The sequence below is a fragment of the Micromys minutus genome (genome assembly GCF_963924665.1).
Source record: "Micromys minutus genome assembly, chromosome: 12".
Taxonomy (NCBI): domain Eukaryota; kingdom Metazoa; phylum Chordata; class Mammalia; order Rodentia; family Muridae; genus Micromys; species Micromys minutus.
The window spans coordinates 54,387,322-54,406,846 of record NC_137981.1 but is presented as its reverse complement, the minus strand read 5'-3'; the positions used below and the strand labels follow the sequence as shown (position 1 = coordinate 54,406,846).

The 19,525-nt window shown below is 46.4% G+C and overlaps 1 protein-coding gene across 1 annotated transcript in view; it reads left to right on the top strand.

Annotated features, from left to right (window-relative positions):
• The window catches only part of SCARA5 (scavenger receptor class A member 5), an 87,150-nt gene extending 78,732 nt beyond the window's left edge, over positions 1-8,418 (top strand). The window contains exons 8-9 of the mRNA XM_080926720.1: positions 1,563-1,757; positions 6,370-8,418. Coding sequence (XP_080782846.1) covers positions 1,563-1,757; positions 6,370-6,506 — 332 coding nt within the window. The 3' untranslated portion in view covers positions 6,507-8,418. The remainder of the gene's footprint in view (positions 1-1,562; positions 1,758-6,369) is intronic.
• The last annotated feature ends 11,107 nt before the right edge of the window (positions 8,419-19,525 follow it).

Here is a 19,525-nt window from a genome sequence, read left to right as displayed (position 1 = left end):
TGGTCCCTCTCTTCACTCTCTCTTGCTCATTCTTCAGTGGCATCTCACCACACCCCACTCCACCCACTTCCTTGTCTGTATTTTTAAGTGATGCCTTCCTTACCACCTACTCCAGTTTTCTGTCCCTATCTGTATGTGTGACACTACTTGAGAATCCATGTATTGAGATGGCTGGCCTATGAACTAATGGTACCTCTACGTCAGCCTGCCAGGTGCTGGGACTACAGATGTGTGCAGTGTCACCTGGCTTTACTAATTGTCTCTCAGGCTTTTGTCAACCCGTACCCCCAGTGTCAGCCTCATTAAGGCACATCTCTAACCCATGAGTGTGTTCACTGTACTTTAACTGATGCTTGCTCATTTGTGAGTAAGAGAACAGAGTAAGTCAGGACTCTCTGAACATCAGCCTCACCATCCCTGTTACATTCCAGCTCTTGCTCTGACCTGACCCTCAAAGCTGCCTAGCCTGCTCTGGAACCCATGGCCTCCTCCTTTCTCCTCTGACCTCACACAGAGGCTCTCAGTGTAATGGCATAGCATCATACACATGTTCTCAAGCGACCTGGTATTGACCAGAGGCAAGGCGGGTCTAGAGAACCTGTGGCCAATCTGAGGTCAAGCCTCTGATCTATTTTGGTGTCACCACTTCCTCCTTACTGTCCCCAGGGAGTTACCTGGGGTCACAGTTGGCTTTTGGGTTCTACCTACCAACCATAGTTCCCTCTTCGGGGCTTGAATGTTCTCCCACTGCCCCTCGGTCCCTCTGAGTGCCAGCAGACGCTAGACTTTCAGTAACTGTAAGACATGGCTGACTGTCTGGGCAAGGAGGAAACTCACCTAATATTGAGAAGAGATGTTCCAGTCAGTTTTTCTGTAAACTTGAAATTCTTTTTAGAAATCAGTTGGCAAAGATGCAGCCATGGCAGCTTATAGCCATAATCCAATCATTAGGGTGTGCAGGGATGGGGGCAGCTAGGCTGTGTGAAGCCCTGTCTTAGCCAGGGTTTCTATTCCTGCCCAAAACACCATGACCAAGAAGCAAGTTGGGGAGAAGAGGGTTTATTCAGCTTACACTTCCACATTGCTCTTCATCACCAAAGAAAATCAGGACTGGAATCCAAGCAGGTCAGGAAGCAGGAGCTGATGTAGAGGCCATGGAGGGATGTTACTTACTGGCTTGCTTCCCCTGGCTTGCTCAGCCTGCTTTCTTATAGAACCCAGGTCTACCAGCCCAAGGATGGCTCCACGCACAATGGGCTGGGCCCTCACTCTTGATCACTAGTTGAGAAAATGCCTTACAGCTGGATCTCATGGAGGCATTTCCTCAGCTGAGGCTCCTTTCTCTGTGATAACTCCAGCTTGACACAAAACCAGCCAGTACAGGCCCTGTCTCAGAACAAAGCAAAAGAAAACAAGCAAAATACCTGGTAGGACACAAGGTAGCCCTGTAGTTTGTAGTTTTAGCTCTAATTCTCTTCACTGTGTGGAAGGATGCTCATTCGGGAGGCTGGGTCAGGTCCTGGGTGTCCAGGGATAGGTAGTAATTATGACTCTTCCGGCAGGTGATACGGATTTCTCCATGATTCGCCTGGTGAATGGTTCTGGCCCACACCAGGGTCGGGTGGAGGTGTTCCACGACCGTCGCTGGGGTACAGTGTGTGATGATGGCTGGGACAAGAAGGATGGGGACGTGGTGTGCCGCATGCTGGGCTTCCACGGTGTTGAGGAGGTGTACCGGACAGCTCGTTTTGGGCAAGGTAAGGATGGTGAGGTAAGGTACAGATTGGACAATACGGAGGAGAGCCATGGATTCTAGGCCTGGGCTCCTTCCCCAAAGCCTGCGTCACACGGGCCGACTGCGCTCTGGGGACAGTGATCCTTCACTCCTGTTCTCAGTACACACCCCCTCCCCATAGAACTTGAACAGGAAAAAACTTGGGTTCCCTATGAATGGTTCAGCAACCTCTCCCCCATCTACTTGGTGTACCCTGTTCCTCTTGCGTGCACTTGTGCCTGGCCCCTGTCCACTCCGTCCTGGTGCGCTTGCCTAAGAGTTGTGCTTACAGACTCTGGAATGCCACCCAGCCTAGACCCCTGGGATCTAACATGCTGCCAATCGGCTGTTGGGAACGTCTGTATTCTGGTGTTGGGAGGACTAGGATTCAAGCTGACGGTATCACCCTCGGCTGTCAGGTAGTTCTGCTGACCGGTGGCAGCCACCATAGGGACTTTGGGGTTGTGGAGTGATGCCGGACAAGCCCCCTATCTTACCCAAAGGTTAGACTTTCTATTCCTCTGAGCTAAAATATCTACAGGGACTGCTAGTGTGGCATGAGGAAAGAGGGTGGGTGGCTCTTCCTCCTCCTCCTTTTCCTCCTCCTCTTCCTCCTCTCCTCCCTCTTCCTCCTCACACTCTGGAGGCTGTCCCTGGAGCCCATCTCTACATCTGGGGCTTCAGTCGTGACCCACTCTCTCTACCTGAAATCTTTCCTTAATCCTCAGACCCCTCAGAATCCAGTTACTTCCCAGACAGCACCTGTCAAATGGGCCACATTTTCTTCCCATTGTCAGTCAAGTCTACAGCACCATTTTTCGTTATATTCCATCTAAACCAGACCCTGGGCATTTCTGCCCTACCACCAACTCCTTATCTGTCTCGTCCCCAAGTCTTAGATACAGGTTCTACCAACGTCTACCCATCTGGGGCCTTTTGAGTCTGTCTCCTTCCCTTGTTCCTCACTGACCCACCTTAGATGGTATTCATCAGAGCAGAGCAGGGCTTAGGATAGGAACTCTGGAGTCAGATTCCTGTGTTTGAATCCAGTGACATCCCTGAGCAGATTTCTTAACCTTGAAGCAGTTATCATGGTACAGGTGCCATTGCCCGTCTCTGTCCACTACCTACTGAGCAAAGATGGCTGTCAGTCTAAGGGACCTGAGTGTATCCTTGAGCTTTTATAAACCTCTGTCATTTGGGTTGTCTCACTACAACCCATAGGTTGGTTGCTGGGCCTGCGTTCTATAGCTGCCAGCAATCTGTCTTCAGTGAACAACTGCTTGTGTTAACCCCTTTCTGAAACTTCAGTGGGCCTTTATTGCTCTTGGGATCAAATCAGCCCCCCCTTTTTAATTCCTCTCAGTAACTGTCCTTTGAGACAGAGTTTCACTCTATAGCTCAGGTTGACCTTGGGCTTACTACTTACATCAGGCTACTCTCTAACTTGCAATCCTCCTGCTTCAGCTCACTCAAGTGAAGGGATTTTAAATGTGCACCACTACTATAAAGCCCTTCTTAAGTTACTTCCCGTCTCTCCTCACCTGTTCCAGAATGTTCTACCACAGGGGTCTGCTGGGCTTCTGAGGCCACCTCATAGTGTTTCCTGTCACCCTGGCTCTGCATGTTAACCTTGCCCCATCAGCTCTAAAAGGCTGTTCTGTCTCCTGGAAGGAGCTTTCTAGACCCTCCGATAGCTCAGTGAGCATACGCTTTAGCCTGTGGCATGCTGTGGATGTGTCTGTCATCTGTGTGGTTCGCTGCGGGATTCTGAATATGCACAAGAGTGTGTGCAGGCCCTCGGTTTATTTGTTGAAGGATAAATGGTCACCTCCAACCTGGTGTTGTACTCCAGCATGCCCTATTGTCTCGGTCTCAGCCCACGAAGAGCACCTCTTGCACCGTTTTCTCATCTGTTTACCAGGAGGTGCTGTGCTGATCTTTTTTACCCTAGGGGACTTTGTAGTATTAATATTTTAAGCTTTCCCACCTCAGTGGTTTATGTTCCTGAATGAAAGGCGCATGCAAACACACACACACACACACACACACACACACACACACCACCTTTATATTTCCCTATGCCTTAAGCAGCACAATAGCTGGCAACTGCTTAGCTTCCATGCTGATAATTCCGAATTACTACTTACTAATGCCCATGTTCTGTCTTGGCTGCTCTGGACCCAACTGAGCAGTCCTCTGGGCTGCGCTCTCTTGCCCCAGAGCCCAGGGTGCTCTCCTTGCTTCTCTACCCCATGGCAGCCTCTGTCTCTCTAAAACATGGCTGTGGTCCCTCTCTCCTCCTTCCTTGAGGTCCCAAGCCCGGGAAACTTAACCCCACCTCCCCACCTCTGCACACCCCCCCCTGCTCAACTATTGGCTGCTGGCATCTTTATTTACCAATCAGAATTAACTGGGAGCAGGTTCCCAGAGCTATGTGCAGACCCTCTTGTGCAAACTGTTTTAGGGAGGGGGACCCAATTTATGTTCGTAATAGAAGCAGCTACAGGACTATACTGAGCACCTCAAGAGGGACAAGCAGAGTGGAGGTGACCTATCCTGAACAGGTTTCCTCAGACCTACATACACCCCTGAATCACCTGGGACAAGAATAACTTTCTAAGGACCTCCCAGGCTGGTCCTGGGACTGCTCCTTGTGTAGGTAGAGGACTGTTCTAATCCAGGGGACAAGGAGGACCTGGAATCTTCAGAGCCCTGGCTTCTGTGACATGAGGTGAGGGGCATAGATATTTACAGCTTCCTTAGCAGCGCCCCCCACCCACCCACACACACACCTGTAAGAATGGCAGTTTGTGAAATGACCCTGTTCCGAGTGTATTGTCCTTTCAGAGGCTGGACAGCAGCCCATCCTGGTAGAGCCCCAGGCTGTTCTTTCAGCGTCCACATCCTGTTCTTCATTTGTTAGTTCCCTTTATTTGCTTTGGGTGTGACTAAACCAATGGAGCTCTTGGGCCTGCTGCCTTCTCCTGGGTAATTTGTGAAGTGATGTGTTTTCCAGGAGATGTTTAATTGCAAGTTATTGCTGTCCCTCAGAGGGCTTATTGTGTAAGAGCCGGGGGAGGCTGTGGTGAAGACAGGGTCCAGGCAGACATCGGAAGGAGGCCTCTCCTCCTCTGTCTGTCTGCCCTTGCCTCACTGCATGGCAATCCTGTGAGAAAGGACACTGAATCTCCAGGGAGCATGTCTAAGCGGCTTAATTCACCTAGCTGGTTTAGTTAATAACATGGTGGCTTAGGTAGTCCCCTGAGCTTCTTTGTAAAGGGATATCACAGGGCAGATCTAGAATGAATGACTGAGCTCAAGATTTTCAAAGTCTTGGTGATTCCACTTAAAAAGGAGGGGCATCATCTGGCTGTGAGGGAGGACACAGTGTGATCAGTGATGGGTCTAACCCCTGAGCTACCTCTCTTGTAGGCTTTTACGGATACCATAGCCCTTCCCAAACATCCAGTTGGCTAATGCGGGTTGAAATGCCAGTAACGCTGGAACCTGGGTTAAGACCCTTGACCTTTGACTTCCTGCTTCTTTGTGGTCATCATTATTTTTCTTACTACCGTGACCAGAATATCATACTTAAACAACTCAAGGGAAGAAAAGTTGGTTTTAGCACATGGTTTTAGAGAGCTGTCACCATGCTGGTAGGGAAGGCATGGTGACCAGTGCAGCTAGTGAGGGGTGGTCTCCTCCATTCTGGTGACCTAGGAAGCAGACAAATCAGGCTGGAGTGGATGGAACTGACTTTCAAATTCTGCCCTTTACTGACCTTCTTCCTTTTGCTAAATAGGTCCCACCTCTTAAAGGTTCCACAGTCTCCCCAAACAGAAAGTACCAGGGTCTCCACATGTGGGAGGGTTGGCCCATCGCAGCACATTGAACAAGGTTAACTGCAAGTCTTAGGGACTGAGTGTTGGAGGGGCCAACCTAAGGATTTATGGTTAAAAGATCTGACTATAATGTCGAATTCGGGGATCCTTTATATTTCCAGAACCATGACCTTGGGCTCACAGAATGGAGCCATGTAGTAATGTGCTACGAATGAACTCAGTTCTGGGTTACAGGATAATCCAGGATCTGTCTGACATTACCCTTCTGATTAGGCCTTGACAAACCGTCCACCCATAAAAACTTCAAGACACTGTATTTTAGTGGCAGGGACTGGGAATAGGTGGGCAGGTAGCAAAAACTGAGTTTGAACTTAGCCTCTACTAGTTATAAACTGGTAATTGGTACCAATTGCTCTCTGAGCCAACGTCTTCTCATTTACAGAATGCATTTCTTACTGTCTACCCCAGAGAATAATGGTAAGAACTTATAGAGGCTCAGATCTGAAAGAAGCCTGATTCATAGAAGATACAAGCAACAATAGCCTCCATTACTGTTACTCTGCCTACAGGAACCTAAGCTCATAACAAAGGATGCATTCTTGGTAGAGTAGAGAGACAAGATGGCTGCCCCCAGAATTGGGAAGCACCTGCAGGGACAGCCAGGGCGTCCTGATTATTCACATCACAATCCCTTCTCCTCCTCCCTGCTCTGACTTGCTGCTAAGACCTTATGTTTGCCTCTCTTCACAGGCACGGGGAGGATTTGGATGGATGATGTGAACTGCAAGGGGACCGAGAGCTCCATCTTCCACTGCCAGTTCTCCAAATGGGGGGTGACAAACTGTGGCCATGCTGAGGATGCTGGGGTGACTTGTACTGCCCTCTGAAAGCGACCACAGCCCAAGGCCAGGGCACTGCCTCTGAGCCACATTCCTGTGTCTCTAGGGTAGGGGGACTTGCTTGAAGCCACCATGCCTTGTGCCCAATCCATCACCAGCCCACCCTTGCTGCAAGTTGTCCCTACTCTGGTTCCAAGGTACCTGGTGTCACTCTTTTTGCAGACAACTGCTCCAAAGTACTTAGTAGGACCTAAATTCTGTCTTTTCCCTTCCCTGTCCTTCTACATGGGGAGCTCCAGTCAATTGAACCAGCAGTATGTTCAGCTATCTGAAGATGATTCATAAAGGCCTGGGGATCCATATTCCCTTTGGTCTCTTGGTTACAGATGGATGCTGATATGATGTCATAGGCAAGAGCAGCAATGGAGGTGGGAGGTGTTATGGGTCATTTACTTTGTAGATAATTCCCCAATCCCACAGTTCCACCTACCACCATCCACATCCCCAGCAAATAAAAACCCTTAATGACTCTGTTTCCCCTCTTTTCCTCTGCCTCTTCATGCTATATGTTAGCTTGAGGAAGGGGCAGTGGAGAAGCCAGCTATGGGAAATATAAGAAAATGGCGGGCACCTGAAGAACCCATCTGGAGCTGGGAAAGGCAGGGAAACGACCATGCTATGCTACATTATATCTTATGCTGGAATCACTTGTCCATATTGCTGTTAATACAAGCCATGTCCCTCAAGGCAGGATCTTGCCTCCTGGGAGAGCTCACCCGGCCTGCTCACCTGGCTTCCAAGTTAGAAGACCAAGAATGACCAAGACTGAAACCATGTTCCCACATGAATTCTAGTGTGCCCTTGTTATGTTAGGTCTGAGCAACAAGCTTGGGCTGTAGACATTGCTTATTAGAAAGTTGTATGCCCCAAATACTACAGCAAGCACAGTAAGATCAGACATGATGGGTTTCTAAGTCAAGTGTGCATGGGAGGTAGACATATTAGCCTGAGCCCATCAGTCACTACAGACTGTGTCTCAGGTTGTTGGTGACATTTTACCTTCCAGGCCTCTCTAAATAGAATCCTGTGATCCAAGGAATGCAATCCTGAAAAACCCCTAAAGGACAGAAAGAAGTATAAAATCCCTATAACCTTCCTTGGGGAATGAGAGGCCTTGGGACTCTTCAAGCCTGTGAGCTGCACTTCCTTCCTGCTTACAAAGAGAACATAATATGCTCTTGACACAAGGAGGAGGTCAAACTAGATTGTACACGTGTTCTAGAACTGGGGAGCTACAGGGCAGCAACTGAGAGCGGTCTTGTGTGGATATAGTCGAGTCACAGACAAAATCACATATCCTATGAGGTGAGCATTATCCAGCTCTGGTCAAGAAGACCTAGGTATTTCCAGGTGTAGTTGCCCCAAAGATCCTGACTGGCCTGCTAATATGTGATCTTGGTCATTCTTGCTTGCAATACGTGTTACTCACTACTGTTCTCATGATCTGACCAACTGCTATGTTTACATAACATGCATGTATTCATGCATCATCTTCCAAAGCCGATGTATGCATACCTGTATAAGCGAAGCACTCCTATTACATTGCTAATTGCTCAGCATGTCACAATGGTTATATTTTTAAAGATATGCTAAAGGCTATTTTTTTAAAGGTATGTTTGAAAGTGCCTAGACATCACTTTGAGAATTGTGGGAAAGAATCCAGTTACCCCAATGATGAAGACTCAGTAACGTTCTCACCTGGTCTTTACATGGAGGAAACACGAGTTTGGTTTTTATGTCTATAAAAGCAATGTAGGAAAGCATTTTAACCATAAATATAAAAGTCGACTAGTTTACAGACCTACCTACGAGGGCATGGGAATGACCATGGCCTGTATTTCAGGGACTAATGGAAACTAGGCCTAAAATACTTCAGATAATTTGTAATAAAGAATCTCAATAAAGCACACATTTGAAATAGATGTCTCTGACGAGTGGTCTGTCATACTCTTTCTCACGAAAACCCAGGGACTGTGGAGAAAGATGGTAAGGCAATCTCAATCTTTCCAGTGAGAGTCGTTAGCAAGTGCTGCCCATGAAAAGCCATTATGCGCTTTCAGAAGACATCCAACACACGTGTCTAGGCTGAGTGTGGGATAGAACACGTCTTAGTCTGTTTTCTGTTGCCATACACTACCTGAGGTGAGGTAGGCTTATAAAGTAAACAAGTTTATCTATAGCACTGAAAGTCCAAAACCGGGCAGCCGTATCCGGCAAGGGCCTTGTGCTGATTTGACTAAATGCGGAAGCAAGAGGACAAGGGGTCTGTACAGTGAGACCAAGCATTCAGGCAAGCTTGCTTTAGAATGAACCAGAACCACCATCCATGGAGAACTCTGCCCCGTCACCCAGATACCTCCTCAAACAGCCACATTGAGAAATTAAAGATCCAACACAGGCACGTGCGTGTGAGCAGGCACTCAACTTGCAGCAGAACCATGCCATTTAAGCCCGATTTGTAGGTCAACAAAGAAGTCAGGTTCCAAGCAACAGAACAGCCCTCGCCGCTCATTCATGAGAGAATAGTTTTGAACTGCACTTGATCTTACCCAAAAGAAAGTGCTTGTGTTTGTAACTGCCCCCCCCCCAAGTGTCTTAGTTAGAGTTTTATGACTGTGAAGAGACACCATGACTATGGCAACTAGTATAAAGGAAAATATTTCAGTGGGGCTGGCTTACAGTTTCAGAGGTTTAGTTTATTATTATCAAGCATGGTAGCTCACGGGCAAACATGGTGCTGGAGAGGTAGCTGAGAGTTTACATCTGAATCCACAGGCAGCTTTGTTGACTGCAGCATACCTCTCTGTCTCTCTCTCCATGTCTCTGTGTCTGCCTCTGCCTCTCCCTCTGCCTCTCCCTCTGCCTCTCTTGGACTGGCTTCATTTCCTGTCTGCAGCTCTCCTTGACAGGTATCCCATGGCTCTGGCATCTCTAACCTCTTGGGGTCTCCAAGGCAATCCAGACTCTTTAGGCCTCCACACGCCTGGCCTCAGTGGCTTTCCTCAGTGGTGAAGGGAGATCCCATAATCCCTTTCCTGTGTCCTTGATTCTACATCCAGAGCCATATGGATGAAGCCACCGAGTTCTGCTGCTTGCTGGGGTTGGAACATGGCCCCTTCTTCAAGTACATTTTTGACAACTTCCTGTTTTTAGTAGTTCTCCTCATTGCCTAAGCTTGGCTGTCTTACTCTGTAGACCAGGTTGGCCTTGAATTTAGAGATCCGCCTGCCTCTGCCTCCCAAGAACTGGGATTAAAGGTGTGTGCCACCACACCTGGCCCTAAACGTTTCTTTAATTTCTTTTCATTTTCCTCTCATCTCTTTCCACAGATTGAAAGCTCATCGGGTGGAGTCTTGCTCTGAGGTCACTGCTCTCTTTATCCCACTCGGCATCAGGCGTTTCCGTAATTACACTTCCTGGGACTCCTTTTCTCCAACTGTACACTTTGTATGTTTCCTTACCCAACTTGTTCCTCTTCATTATAGATCTGGCCGACACTGGCCACAGATTGCCACACAACACAGTCAACACTAGGTTGTTCGGAAATGTCCACTGCCAAAGCTGTTAAACCAGAACTCTTCAGTTTAGCCTCTGGCAGGTTTTGTTTTGTTTTTTGTTTTCAACAAAGGCAGAAAGCAGCCACACTCTTCATCAAAAGACCAGACTCTAAGGCAACTAAAATTCTCTGAAACCTCATGAGCTGTACTCTCCCCCTCAAAGTTCAAATCATCCTCAGCAAACAGTCTTCCATGTTCCCACTATGATGTCCCATTAAGGCCCATGTGAAGTGTTCAACTGCTTTTCTGATCCAAAGTTACAAAATCCACATTCCTACAAACAAAAGCATGGTCAGGCTTCTCACAACAATACCCCAGTCCCTGGTACCAACTTCTATCTTAAGAGTTTCCATTGCTGTGACGAGACACCATGATCACTGTACGAGTCCTGCCGGCATAAAGTCGAACAGTCCTATGAGGGGCGAGTGAGGCTGATTATAGAAAAGATAGAAAAAGGAGTCAAGAGACAGGCATGGGACGGCTGCTTGGTGAATGCCAACCAGCAGCAAGTATACTTCTCATAGCTTTCTTATACTACATGCCGTGGGAAGCAAAGCCATAAGCTAACAGAAACTATTTTGCTGAAATGTACACAAGACATTTGTTCCCATCCACAAATCCTCTTTGTTCTTTTCACCAAGGTCAATAGAATCTTCAGCCCCTAGCCTTGAGACTGGTTCACCTCCTCTTATCTTTTCAGGAAATCTGCCAACAGGCCCTAACCTGCCTTGACCCTGCCTGGCAGTCTTTCTCTCTCTCTCTCTCTCTCTCTCTCTCTCTCTCTCTCTCTCTCTCTCTCTCTCTCTCCTTCTATGCTTCAGAGAACTGGCAGCCAGCTCCCAACAGACCACAGCAACTCTTATAAAGGAAAGCATTTGATTGTTGGTCCATTATCATTATGGTCAGAAGCATGGCAGCCTATAGACAGATACGGGGCTGGAAAGAAGTTGAGAGCTCTACATCTGGATCCACAGACAGCAGGAAAAGAGAGACACTACACCTGGCTTGAGCATCTGAAACCTCAAAGCCCACCCCCAGTGACACACTTCCTCCGACAAGGCCACACCTACTCCAAAAAGGCCACACCTCCTAACAATGCCACTCCCCATGGGTCTATGGAAGCATTTTCATTCAAACCACCACTGATGCTAAGGCAGTCCAGTTACTGAGTGCACAGTTCCTGAGCCCTATCATCTAACTATAGGCAGGAGTGTTCCAGCACAGCAGCTGTGAGAAGAGGTCTGGACACCACAGTCCTAGATGCTCCTAGTTAGCTGCACATTGAAGTTCTTACGCCAGAGTTTGCTGTGGGCCACTGCAGTGTGCTTAAAATCAACAGATGTTTCTGGAAATCCCTCAAGGAAGTATGCGTCTCCTCCTCTTTCCAAAAGCCTGGGTGGTAGCCTTCCCTCCCTTCCTATAGATATCACAGTGACTCTCTATGTGACCCTGGAGGAAGACAGCATCCTCCACCATTTGTTGTTTTCCCCACAGCCATTTCCAGTAGACAAACAAGCACATATTTTTGGACACATTTCCCAAACTCCTGTCCCAGTTTTCTTCATGGACTTTGATGACAAAGTAATAAAAGTCATGCTAACATCCTCTAACAAGTCCAGAGTATGAATCGTTTGGTTCTGTTTGTAAAAGAGCTCCCTACCCAAACCCTTCTGTAGAACACACATGCCCCACCCAAGCTTTGCATTCTTCTCCTCCCTCCATCTAAAGCTTTAGAGCTAAGGTGGATTCTGTTAGCATCAGAAGCTGCTGACAGCTGGCCTCTGAATCCAGGGATCCCTAGGCAATGAGGACCCGCCGATGCCTGTCGCCATGGCAACCGCCGCACATGATCATGCCTCACCTGCATTACCTGTGCATGCGAATCATCACATGGTTTGCCTGCGACATCCCAGATAAAAAACAGAGGCCCCAAACTGTAGATTTATGTTAAGGCATTATATTATTGGACAGGGAGTGGTAGGTAGAGAAAAGGAAGAAAATCGAAAGAGGAGAGGCAGAGAGAGAGGGAGATCAAGACGGAGCTCGAGAAGGGTGATCTGGACCCAGGTAAACTTAATTGGCACTATGTAGATATGAATATTCTAAGGGATTCAATAGGTCTTTTATCTCATATAGAAGGGCAGTTTATATCTTTGTCCATCTGATGAAATCTTATGGTGCAGAGGGTTTGTGAACTGAGAATCTATTATATAAACATGTTCAAAAAGTTGCCAGACTTTGAAGTGATGTTTGTGACGGGCAGTGGAGGAAAGAAGATGCCAGGGCGGTAATAGGACTATTACGGAGGTGGTAGGGCAGGCGAAGTGAGACCTTGGGGTGGCTTGGACCAAGTGACAGCGTCCATGTGCTTGGCTCCACACTAGAATAGTGTGTCCACAGAATGAGACATCTGATAAAGAGATAGAGATTTATTATTTAATATTTACAGCAACACCAACCCATCTCTCTTTTCTCCTCCTCGATTCTCCCCTTTCAATAAAGGACCTCTATCTTGGGAACTGTGCTGGCTCATCGTGATCTGTCCAGGAACACGTCACTTTTCAACTAATAAGTTCTACCTGTCAGATGCTTCTATTCATCCTTCTCCATCAAGTAGAATAGGTAAAGAAGCTTTGGAGAAGAACATTGACTCTGCTGGGGGAGACCTTGAACTAGTCCAAGTGGGGTCAGTAGTATTCACTCTCATCTTAGGCCTTTCTTTAGAAGTTGTATCAGCCACATGAGCTTCACATATGTGCTGATCAAGGCTGAGCTGTTATCTTTAGGGTTTTACTGCAGACACCATGGTGAACAGATACCATGACCAAGGCAGCTTTTATAAGGACAACATAATTGGGGCTGGCTTACAGGTTTAGAGGTTCAGTCCATTATCGTTATGGCAGGCATTCAGAAAGGTATGGTACAGGAGGACCTGAGAGTTCTACATCTTCACCTGAAGGCTGCTAGCAGAATACTGACTTCCAGGCAGCTAGGATGAGGGTCTTAAAGCCCACACCTAGTGACACACCTACTCCAGCAGGGCCACAACTTTTACTAGTGCTACTATCTGGGCCGAGCATATAAAAATCATCATATTTCATTCCCTTGTCCCACAGGCTTGTTCAAACATATGAGTCTATGGGAGCCATACCTAAACATAGCATAATGCAAAATACATTTAGTCCGACTTCCAAAGTCCCCATAGTTGATAGCAGTCTCAACAATACTAAAAGTCAAAAGTTCAAAGTCTCTTCTGAGATTCATCCAACTACTTAACTCTAATCTGCAAAGTAAGACAGGAAACCAACTGGGCAAACTCCAAACTCTGCATCCATGTCTCCAACTCCTTTTCATCTTTGTTGACTGCAACAAACTTCTTTTCTGGGGCTGGTTCCACCCCCTGTTAGCAGCTTTCCTTGGGAGATATGCTATGGCTCTTGCATCTTGAAAATCTTGGGGTTGCCAAGGCAACTTCAATGTTGCAGCTTCTTGTTTCAATGTTTGGGATCCACACATGATCTTCTGGGCTCCTCCTAAGGGCTGGCATCACTTCTCCAGCTCTGCCCTCTATATCACCAATAGCCTCTCATAGGCTCTCTTCATGATGCCAACCCTCAACTCCTTTGCATGACCCCTTCAGTCCTGGGCGATCAACTGCAACTGAGGCTGAACCTTCACCAATGTCCTTCCCTGGCTTCTCACAGTGCCAAGCCTCAGCTGTTCTTCATGACCCCTTCATGCCTTCAAAACCAGTACCACTTGGGTGACTCTTACACATTACCAAGTCCAGCCACAGCACGAGGTACAACCTTGGCTATCTCTGGAACACAGCTTATCTGTGCTCTCAGAAAACATTTTCCAGGAGATTTCAGCTCGGTAATACTGGTCTCTTCTTAATCACTATTAATTTCTTAGCTCCAGCTGACCAGCATCCATTGTCTCAGTGGTCCCTTCTACTCTGAACTCTAAAGTCATGTGGCCAAAGCTGCTGAGTTCTGCTGCTTGCTGGGGCAGAATGTGGTTCCCTTGTTCTATTATATTAACACCAGCTTTCTGTTTTCCAACTCCTTTACTGCCTAAGCTTAGTTGTCCTGGAATTTACTCCTCAGACTGACTTTGAACTCAGATCTGCATGCATGCCTGTCTCCTAAACACAGGGATTAAAAGTGTGGTCCACCAAGCCTGACAAGGCCACACCTACTCCAATAGGGTCACACCTTCTAGTAGAGTCACTCCCTGGGCTGAGCATATCCAAATCCTCAGAACTGCCAAAGCTTCAAAGGAATGCCTATACACCTTTCTGGAACTTTCTCTGTGTCATTTCCCTCTCTCAAATACTGAGAAATACTGCAAAGTTTGGCCTCTCATCTCTAAGCATCATTCCTCATGTCTGAACAGCTGTTAGACCCGGATAACTCCTGATGCTTCAAAAAATTAAAAGTCAAGGCCGAGCTTCCCATTCACTCCCCTCTGCTCACAGGGATCACAGTGTTCGAGTGACATGCTGTTCCATGTCTAAAACAACAGGTTCCAATAAAGCTGTGCAACTGGCAATTTTCCAGTTATGTCAGAAGTTAGTCGATTCTGGTAAGTATTCTCCGAGGCTAGAAGTAGAAGTCTTCGCTATAGCTATTCACTGACCCAGGAGAATCATGACAGAACATCTTTATTCAAACATAGCACCATTTGGCAAAGATGAGCTCTGGGAAGATCTGGTTGGGAGAGGTAACGGAATAAGCAAAATCTTCTCATAGCATTCTCTTGTAGACCTCCCCCGCCCCACCCGGACCCCTCCCCTCCAGACACCCTTTGAAAGTCATTTCCAAGGCTCTCCATGGCTTCTCCTTTAGCCTTTGCAGAACTAAGCTATGGGTGAACAACAAGGAGATCATTTCAGTAAAAATATAAACAGGTTTAAACAGACTGACGACAGTCAACAGTAGCTTTGTTGTGGCCCCAAAGGGGTGTAACACTTTGGTGTTACCTTCCTCAGCTCACTTACCTGTCAGGTCCTATATAGGGGAGTAGCTTGGACACAGATCTGATATCCTGCTCATTTATGTATGCCCTTATTGCCTTAGTTAGGGTGTCTATAGATGTGAAGAGACACCATGACCACAGCAACTCTCATAAAGGAAAACATTTAACTGGGACTGGCTTACAGTTCGGAGGTTTAGTTCATTATCGTCATTCATGGTGGGGAAGCATGGCAGCATGTGAGCAGACAATGAGGTAGCTGAGTTCTACATCTTCCTGCAGGCAGCAGGAAGAAATAAACTAGTCCTGACTTGACCTTCTGAAACCTCAAAGCTCATCTCCTCCCACTCTGCTCCATGACACACAAGGCCACGCCCACTTCAACAAGGCCCGCCTCCAGTAATGCTCTCCCTATGAGTGTATGGGGGACATTTCATTCTCATTCAAATCTTCACATTTTCTGTGTGCTGATTGAGCATCTACAACCTGTGAGGCTCATTTGCCGTAATTAACAGGCGCCAACAGGATCTGCTTTGCATTCAGTGCATACAGCACATTAGAGAAAGCTACACGTGTGTACAAATTTGCTCACAGAAACTCTTGTCACTACCCTTCAGGGCAATACTGACAACCCAAGGAGATTACTGTCCGATGACAGGAAGGGCACGGGTGAAGGGGTTGGTGCTTGTTTGCTGAACTTGTTTGCAAAACACAGAAGCTCATTATACAGAAAGGTGTTTCTCCATAGCTTCTGGTTCAGTTCCTACTGTGATTCCTGCCCTGACTCCTTCAGTGACAGACTGATGTGAGATGTAAGCCAAATGAGTCCTTTCCTTCCTAAATTGCTTTTGGACATGGAGCTAGCTTTAAAATGGCAAATAACTTGGGTGTGGTGACACACAGCTAGTCAGGAGGTTGAGGCAGAAGGATTGAAAGTTCAAAGCCTGTGTGGGTAACTTAGTAAGGCCTTTTCAGAACAGAAATCTCAGGATACCAGGAAGTAGCTCAGTGGTCAAGTACTTACATAGCATATGCAAGACCTGAAGTCAGTCCTTAGTACCACAAGTTAATAATAATAACGGCTAATCCAAAGGAATGTTTAAAAGTAAATACTAGTATTGGAAATCTGGATGAGGACAAAAAAAAAAAAAAAAAAAAAAAAAAAAGAAGTAGCAACATAGGAGGCCACCGCAAAAGATTATTATATGCAAGATTACAACAATGCAATTTGGGGAAATCAGAAGAGACTGCAGTTTGATGCATCTGTGGAAATAGAATCAAGAGAAAGACCTGTGTATTCCAACAGCATGAAACTAGGGGCTGGGGAGATGGCTCCGTGGTTAAGAACATTGACTGCTCTTCCAGAGGTCCTGAGTTCAAATCCCAGCAACCACATGGTGGCTCACAACCATCTGTAGTGGGATCTGATGCCCTCTGCTGGTGTGTCTGAAGACAGCTACAGTGTACTCATATACATAAAATAAATACATCTTTTAAAAAAGAATTGTATATTTTAAAAAAGAGCATGGAACCTGTGGTTGGAGCGCTTCTCACAAAGGAAGCAGCAGCAGTGACTCACAAGGTGAACCCTAACGCTCATATCTACCAAGCAACCTGAGCATGGCAGTGGGGAAGCATGCTGCGTCATTCTGAGAAACCTGAATCACTGTCACAACAAAACGAGACAAAAAAGCACAGGAAAGTAGAAAGATTCCAGGTCGGTCTCGGCCAGCAACATACATACAAAAGCCACAAACAACACTTTAGCAAAGAGAACCCACCAAGCCTCAAGAATAATACATCAGGCTGAGTTGGAGTTTTCCTAGAAATGCAAACTTGGTTTAATATAATAAAAATCCATAATTACAGCTCTTCACATTAACAAACTCAGGGAGTATATTTTTATATACAACAGTCAATTCAATGTTTATGTACAATGGAAACTTTTAACGGGCCAAAGAAAGTTGGGGACTTCCCATTAAGACCTCTGTCAACACCGGGCAGGGGTGGTACATTCCTTTAAACCCAGCATTCGTAAGGCAGATCTCCAAGTTTGATGTCAACCTATAGTGCAATTTCCAGGACAGTCAGGGCTACACAGTCTGAAAAGAAAAGGGTTAAATATTTTTAGATGTGGGGCTCATATTTATAAATTTCCCGAATAAGGGTTCGTAAAATGAACCCTAGTAGGTAAAATTGAGTTCTGCAAAAGCAGGAGGATCTGAGTTCAAATCTCCAGGACCCATGTGAACATCTGGGGTGTGGCAAACATCTGGGGTGTGACCTTGTATGCTTGGAACCCCAGTGTCGCGTGCCCCACGTCCCGCCGGCAGGAATAGGCGTGCAACAACAGGATTCTTCTGCGAACAACCTTTATTGTACAATACTCTGAGCAGGGGATCTCCACGTGGGAGAGAAATGCATTGCTTATATATGCCCAGGAGACTCGTGTCGCTACCTGATTGGTGCGCCCTCCAGTAGCTCATTAGTATGCCCCGAGAGCGGGCTATGATGTATGTGGCACATGTGCTCTAAGTCTCTTGGCTGGGCAACAGCTCTGTTTGCTGAGTCCTCGGCGAGAAGCCGGCGCCATGTTTGGGTGCGGCACAAACGGCTCTCTACACCCCAGCACTGTAGGGGGCAGAGGCAGAAATGTGGCTAGGATATACCGGCTGCCAGCCTAGTGCCAGTTTCATGAGAGACCCTGTCTCAGAGGGAAAAGACAGAGAATCTCTGTTCTGAAGCTGTTCACTATGTGCGTGTACAACACCCACACTAACTCCCTCCCCACATACACAGACCAAGTACAAAACAGAACAGTCAGTGGGAACTTGCTAGAGTGCACACACCTTCCTTGCATGCAAGTATAAGATTTGTAAACATCAAAATCTTCCAAGTCTGCTCAGAGAGACTCTTAACTGGAGGTTTTAGAAAAACAAAGAAATTGCTTTTCGGCCTTTTGGCTAAGATCAAGTGTAGAAAAACAAAGAAACAACTGTTGAGGGCTCAGCAGGAAATCAGACACCCATTTCACCCCCTTCAAGGCTCAGCAACCAGATACTTAATTTCCATGCTGTGGTGCCCTTGTTATTAGCTGTCATGTAATCCATCCCTCCACATTACCACTTCCGTTTTCCCAGTGTCCAGCTTCGATAGACAGTCAACTCCGAGAAGGCAGGAGCAGGGCAGTAGTCACTGTGCCATCAGGCCTGTGTACTAGGCCTGGTAAATGCTAGAGCAATGGTCTGAGTTCAGACGTTCAAATCCCAATACCCAAGATGCTGGTAGAAGTTAGAACCCCAAGGCAGTAACCGGATCAGAGAGGTGGCACTGGGTTTATTTAATATCTAAGAGAAGACAGAAAGAAAAAAAGGAATGGAGAAAATTTCTCTTTGCACTGGAAAGGAGTATGGTGGTGTGTGGGAACTAAGGATATGATCTGCTCTCCAGGGAAATGCCACCATTGTTGTTGTTGCTGTTAAAACATCACTTCCAAAACCTGGAAGCAGCTTCCCAATAGCAGACTCGAGGGGCTCATCTTCGGGAATGGTAGCACCTGCCTTCTGGGTTACTACGGAAGAGAGTATTAGCAGACACAGATGGAGGGCTGGCAATATAGCTCAGACTGTAAAGGCACTTGCCTCCCAAACCCCACTGAAGTTCAACCCCCAGATCCCAAGGTGGAAGGAGAGAACCAACTCTCAAGTTGTTCCCTGACTTCCAAATGTCTACACACACGCAATAATAATAATAATAATAATAATAATAATAATAATAATAATAATAATAACAATTTTAAGACAAAAATCAGGCTGTTAAAATCCCTATATGAAACGTCTCAGTTGTGGGTGACTACAACTTAACATGATTACAGAGCAGAGATCTCATTATAATTACTGAAGGTCACTAGTACAATAGAAAGATTATGGAATGTTGAAAGGAAAATTCCTGTGACCAATTACATTTAGCAAAATTAGTTTGAGGGGGGAAAAAAAAACCAAACAAAAGTAAGCAAAAGAAAAAGCAAATGCCAAAAACGGTTCAAGAATCGGGCTGCTTCCAAAACCGGAACAGATTCTGAGAGCTCCAACCAACAATGTAATCTGACATTTACAGAAAATGGAACTGTGAGAGACAATTTAATTGGTTACAGCTTAATTAGATAATTGGCTACAGAGCCTCCAGCAACAAACTAAATAAAGGCCAGCTACTGTGATTAAATTCCATATTGGCTTGGCTGTTTGGCTTAGTCCAAATCAATGTCTCCTATAAAATTTATTTGACAGGAATATGGGATTGAAGGACCTAGATTCTGATCTTGGCTCCACAGATTGTGGATGAACAAGGGCTCCCAGCCATTGTTATAAATGGATGTATCCTAGGCACCTTTAGTTATGAGGGTTTTAAAAAAATTTTTTTAAGCTCATTTGAAAGTGGTTTGTGAACTCTGAAGTAGTACATAAATACTAGTTT